This window comes from Pistacia vera, unplaced genomic scaffold (genome assembly GCF_008641045.1).
Source record: "Pistacia vera cultivar Batoury unplaced genomic scaffold, PisVer_v2 Contig1157, whole genome shotgun sequence".
Classification (NCBI taxonomy): Eukaryota; Viridiplantae; Streptophyta; class Magnoliopsida; order Sapindales; family Anacardiaceae; genus Pistacia; species Pistacia vera.
The window spans coordinates 12,463-18,972 of record NW_022195201.1 but is presented as its reverse complement, the minus strand read 5'-3'; the positions used below and the strand labels follow the sequence as shown (position 1 = coordinate 18,972).

At 34.1% G+C, this 6,510-nt stretch overlaps 1 protein-coding gene across 3 annotated transcripts; it reads left to right on the top strand.

The window, feature by feature from the left end:
- The first annotated feature begins 1,942 nt into the window (after positions 1–1,942).
- On the top strand, positions 1,943–6,510 carry LOC116104912 (annexin D5-like). 3 transcript variants are annotated; one of them, XM_031391348.1, is made up of 6 exons: positions 1,943–2,095; positions 3,195–3,340; positions 3,602–3,811; positions 4,696–4,851; positions 5,368–5,457; positions 6,044–6,510. In XM_031391348.1, exons 1-6 carry the CDS (start codon positions 2,023–2,025, stop codon positions 6,245–6,247), a joined length of 879 nt encoding a protein of 292 aa, XP_031247208.1. In that variant the 5' UTR covers positions 1,943–2,022; the 3' UTR covers positions 6,248–6,510. The 3 variants fall into 3 exon arrangements, with proteins under 3 accessions (XP_031247208.1, XP_031247206.1, XP_031247212.1); XM_031391346.1 differs by having other exon boundaries at positions 4,639–4,851; XM_031391352.1 differs by having other exon boundaries at positions 1,962–2,095; positions 3,195–3,329; positions 4,639–4,851.

Here is a 6,510-nt window from a genome sequence, read left to right as displayed (position 1 = left end):
TTTTTTTCTTTTTTATTTATTTTATTTTTTATTACCAAGTAGTAGCATGATAATACATAAAAATCAATTATAAATAATTATTCTGGGACATAAAATATTTTGTAAAATATTTTTAGATTTTTTTTTTCTTGAGAAATTCTCATATAATAATTTGTTTTGTGATTAAATTAATCTAAACAAAAAGAGAATACGGCACCTCAAGCTGGCGTCGCGAAACTTCTTTGTAAAAAGTGAAAACGTCACGTGAATACATTAGTCGAAAGAGTTATGTGTATGGCTGACACGTGGCATATGTAGCAATTTGTGGCTGATATGCGGCGACGTGAGTGAGGATTGGACTGGAAGAAGTCTTACTTTTGAATTTGGGAAAGGACAGATGTCGGTTTCTTGTGGCAGTATATGTAGCTGAGGTGTCTCATCTGCTGCCACGTCATTAACGTATGTGACTAGAAGTTCTTCTTTTCTTCGTAAACTTTTGCTAAATTAAACAAATATTGTAATGGCCTTTCATTCAATAATTTCTATGGCTTTTGGAAGCCCATTCTTATACCAATGCTATACTTTACTCCATTCCTCACCTTATTATGCTAAACTCATCTACTTTTTAATCTCGATTAATTTTAGAAGAGTAAAGAAGATAAAATAAAAAGATTAAAATGTGGATAGCCGGCCACCACCATCAAGCGATGGTCAGAAATCACCGGAATGGCATACGATCGGTTGAATCTGGCTGATAGTATACGGATCTGGCTTTTTCTAGTTAGATCTATGACTAAATATCTAGCCGTTGACTACTACCATATCTTAAACTGTGTTTGTTTCCATATTCAAAATACTATCATATCCAATCCTATTCAAAATATATATTTGTTTCAATATTCTTAAAATTCAATCGTATTATATCCAACTCAAAATATTTATATTTTTTTTAACCCCATAGGTTTATTAATTTAACTAAACACCCTCAACAATAAAAGTTTATAAATTGGCAAAAATACTCCCACCCACCCACATATTCCTAGCAATCGGCCACCACCATTGAAAGGTGGCCAGAATCTGCTGGAATGTGCATGACCAGCCGGATGTGGCTTATCATGCGCCGATCTGGCATTTTCCGACCAAATCTACTATGGATCTAGCCGGAAAATGTCAGATCTATAGTCAAAGATTTGGTTGTCAATGATGGTTATATCTTAGCCACTAACAATGGTTGAGGTGTGTTTGTTTTATTATTTTGGATATGATTTTTGAAAAAGTAAGAGTTGGGTGGTTATTACGAGGTAGAATTTAAAAATTAATAAAAACACCCCCTTAGGTTTGTTAATTTACTAAACACTCATGTAATAAAACATTAAAAATTAATAGAAACACCCCCACTCACCCATTAAATACCGTTGGGGGGTGGCTAGAGTCGTCTTATCAACGCACGACTAGCTGGATCTAGCCGGTCATGCGTCGATATAACATTTTACAATCAAATCTACTGTGAATTTGGCCGAAAAATGTCAGATCTACGGCTAGATCTGGTCGTTGATGGTCAGATCTGGCTACGTTTAGTCATCAACGACTAGCTACGACCAAGGATCTGATCTTTTTAAGCCAAATCTACGGTGAATTTGGTCGAAAAAAGCTAGATCGACACATTATCGGCCATATCCAACCGGTAATGCGCCATTATACCAGATTTTGACCACCTTTCGATGGTGGTGGTCGGAATCTGGCAAATATGGATGGATAGGGGTGTTTTTGTTAAATTTTAAAATTTTTTGGGAGTGTTTAGTTAGATTAATAAATTTAGGGGGTTAATAATTGAATTAAATAGAATAAGACTTTTGGAATAGGAAAATAAATATGTATTTTGAGTAAGATAGGGATAGGATAGTACAAAAATACCGAAACAAACCCTCCAAATAAACTAGAATGCGTGTAGAAGAAGCCGGGATTATTTCTTTCAAACATAATAAAGGCAGAAGCAGTTGTTCGTCGAAAATTTTTGAATTGCAGAAAAAAAGGAAAAAGAAAATGTCAACTTTAATCCTCACTGGTCAGACTTCGGCGAGAGAGGACGCCATGCGGCTTCACCGTGCCTTCAAAGGTTCTCTTCTTCTTCTTCTTCTTCTTCTCTTGATTTAATTGGAAGTATTTCTCATGTTAGGTTTATTTTTGCTATATTCTTTAGTTTTAGGGTGGAATTTAATTATGGCGCATGTAGCAGATTTCAATAATAATTTGAGGAATTGAATATCCGAGATTGTTATTCTCGATTTGATTATTGAGGTGTGGTTAGTTAATGGGAAGTATTTGTCAGGTTAGGTGCATCTTTGCAAATTTATAGAGTTTTAGGGTAGAAGGTAATTATGACGTATGTGGCAGATGTAAATGTTACATTGGAAATTGACTATCCTGAGAATGATCTTCCGGATTTGGTTATCGAGGTATGGTTAGTTAATTGGAAGTATTTGTCATGGTACATGTGTTTTTGCAAAATTTTAAAGCTTTAGGGTGGAAATGTAAAATGTTGTGTATGTAGTATATGTAGCATGCATTTTTATCGTGAGAATATTGTTTTCTGTTTGATGTTTGAGGTATAGTTAGTTAGGGTTGTCTGTAAAAAAAAATTTAACGTTTAGGGGGAAGCAAGGAGAAATATAGAAGTTTTTAGTGATAAAGTTGTTTGTGAAAATGCCTCTTGTTTTTTGCTTCCTGAAAATTGACTGGACGGTTTTGGTAAATTCTGGTTCCAGCTCTTGTTTGCCAAGCGGAACAACAGTAAATGATTATTTGCTGTAATTATAGACTGGCAGGTTTATTAAGTGCCTGTAACGATGCAGAGGAGAATTGTTTATGTACTGATTACCTGGGATGGTGTAATATGATCGTTCAGCATTTATGATTAGAAATTTGACTGAAATGTTAGTTTTGGAGATCCAGTTTCTTAAATGTTAAAGGCCTTGAGTGTGAATGGTAGTAAAGAGTGACTTGGAGGGTGGTCTTATTTCTTATTATTATTAAAGCACCATGAATAAAACATGGGGTGAAGAAAACAGAGAAAGATTAGATCAGCTAAAACTTAAGTTATTTGGATTAAGTAACACCCCTTGTCGTAAATTATATATATAATGTTTTTGTTAGAAAACTAGCAATTTTACATAGAGCATTGGTTCTAATGTATTTGCCCAATTGATTGGTTGTAGGATTTGGATGTGATACAAGTGTTGTAATTGAGATTCTTGCCCATCGAGATGCTAGACAACGTGCTGAAATCCAACGAGAATACTATGCTATGCAAAAAGAGGACATTCTTAAACGTTTGGAGTCAGAGCTTACAGGTGACTTGGAGGTACCATTGTGATACCGACCCATAATTTCTTTTCTGCTATTCTGATACATGGAGGTTTACATTCAATGATGACATTTATTCAATTACCGTGGAGAAACCGTCTCAATTCTATTCTAGTTTACTAATAAATTTATTTTTAAAAACTTTGTAAGGAATGTGTAATTGTTTATTTCTCTGTTATTAAATTGAAGAATAGTGCTTATTTTCTTTTCCTTTGTGTTTATTTGTATCTTATATATTTTTTTTTCTTTTAAACATTAGATGGCTGTTTTGCTCTGGATGCATGACCCAGCAACACGTGATGCAATGATAATCAAGACAGCACTCGGGAACGATCTAAAATGTGCCACTGAAGTAATTTGTTCTCGCACGCCATCTCAGATTCAAACGATTAAACAAATTTACGTTTCAAAGACTGGGATTCAACTTGAATATGATATTGAACGTCGCACCTCTGGTGATCATAAAAAGGTAAAATCTCTTTCTCTTAGATCTTGGCTTTGTCTGCTTTTCTTTAAGAATCTGTGTGCTATGGAGCAGTGATGTTTGGTTGCCTTGTTTTGTTAACAGTCTTGAGAAAGTTTACAGTTAACCACCTCATTCATTTGTAATTTTCAGTAGCATTCTTGTTGCACTTTCTTATTTCAGATTTATTTAAGTATAACTGAATAAGAACTTTCCTTCACCTATTCAACTGCTGATGAATCTAGATGACAATCCGTTTTAGTATAAATAGTAATAATCCACTCCTCATTATGAGGGAGGTTGATTGGGATTGTTTTAGCAATTCATGAAATCGTGGACCTCTTGCTAATTGATTTTATGTAGCTCTGTTAGGATTAGAAGCAAACTGCCCAAGGTCTTATTAAATTGTGCTAATTTCACTTCTAATTTGTCAGCTACTTGTTTCATAGATTAATTTTAGTCGATCTTGTTCTGGTGCACTGGACATAGAAATACTCACTGTCTAGTCGGTCTTGTTCTGGTACCCTGGACATAGAAATACTCACTGTAATACTAAGTTGATTCTAGCCTTGAGTAAATCTGCAAATAAAATTATTTTTCCAATTGGTGGAGTACGTGTGCTAGGCCTGGCCAGGGCGAGTTTTAAGAGATTAAAAATCTGCTGATCTCCATGGCATAACTCCGATATTTAGTCAAAATTTATTTATATTTGGGATACTCAATGTAAGCTGTGTGTTTCAATTTGTAAACCTCTCAATCTGGGTTCCCTTGATATGCTGCTTTATACATGTAAATAGAATTGTTGATGACTTGGGGTAGTAATATTGGTGCAGCTTTTACTTGCATATGTAAGCCCACCATTTGACGAAAATCCGCTAGTTAATAAGCAAATGGCTGAAAGTGATGCGAATGCTCTCTACAGAGCTGGGGAGAAGAGATTTGGAACTGATGAGAAGACTTTCATCCGGATATTCAGTGAACGAAGCAGGGCTCATTTGGCTGAAGTTGCTAATTTATATAATAAGCATGGAAGCTCACTTCAGAAGGTACTTGTTTGTTTGTTGTTCATTCTTTGTTTTCAGAAAACACAAAATCAGGTCTTTACTTATTATGATGAAAAGTAATAAGATAGGGAAACAACTTTTATTGATTTTGCATTTTAGGATTCTTTTGTCAAAATGAGAATATAGTTTGGAGGTGTTTTACTTCTTTTATTTGATTTTTGTTGAATAATTTTAATTTGATTTAAAAAGTATTTAAAGTATTAATAAAACATTTTAATGATATATTAAAACTATTCTTTTTTTTATTTTCAAAAAATTTTACCAAACACGCTTCATTGAATTTATTTTCAAATAATAACATCACACACTTTTTCAAATCTTGAAAATACAAAATTGAATTTCTAACTTACATTTTTCATTCTTTGAAAACAAAACCTCAAAAAACCAAAAAAAAAAAAAAAAAAACCCATAATTGAGCAAACGTCTCCTAAACTTTCCCAAGATCTTATTTCTCCAATTGGAATTATTGCTGATGTTTGTCATGTTTGTTTTTATCAGGCAGTGAAGAAGGAAACATCAGGACTTTTTGAGTTTGCTCTCTTGACAATCTTACAATGCGCACAGAATCCAGGGAAGTACTTCGCAAAGGTATTTTCTTAGTTAATGCATATAAAAGAGCTTAGCTATTCTGAGACATGTTCTTGTTCGTGTTGGAGTGGCCAGGGGAGATAACTTAGGAGTTGCGAGATATACTATTTAATGAAAATTAATATAAAGAGAGATCACCATGAGTTGTGAAGTTGAGCTTTGTTTAAAAAAGTTTACATCTTAAACGAAGACTTATTTAACTTGAAGCCGTAAAATGCTTATTTATTTTCTCCTTGGAGTTGAAATGCTCAACTTGAAGCCATTTCAGTCATAGTCTAGCAAATTTTTGCGAGCGAGATTAATATGAGATTAATATTTAAGGCATTTGCGTACCATAAAAAACCTTATATTTTTAGACTAAATTGTTGATAGTGAAGTTCAAGTCACTATTGTCATGGTGCAATAGTTCTTAAATGGCACTGATGGAATCCATTTTACCATCTTATGTTGCGAGATAGTAGTCTTAAGGATCGTAATCCAGGCAGGTAGGGACAGGGATGCCCGACTGAGATGGTGATTTAAAATTCGAAAACCTCTCTGGTAATTTAAGCTACTAATTATTATGATCTTGTTGGAAAATTTGCAGTTACTACACAGGGCGATGAAAGGTATAGGAACAGATGAAAAAACGCTGACAAGGATAATTGTGACAAGAACTGAGATCGATATGCAATATATAAAAGCGGATTACATGAAGAAATACAAAAAGCCATTGTATGATGCAGTTCAGTCAGAAACCTCTGGGAATTACAGGACTTTTCTTCTGGAACTTCTGGGTCGTAGGGTTTAGCCAAAAAATATTGGGTAATACTACACTTACAACCTAATCTTACAAACTTTCGCTTACAACCCTTACGTGGCAATTCACAATTAACCAGTTTACAAATAGGTTTCTTATACTCGCTATAGGTCCTGTCCGTGCAATTGCAAGCTGACCAATTGCGGACTGTCAGGTAAGGGTTGTGGGGAAAAGTTTGTAAAATAGGGTTGTGAGTCAATCTTTATCCAAAAATATTATAGGATTTTATGGAAATAAGGTTTTTTTTTTTTTTT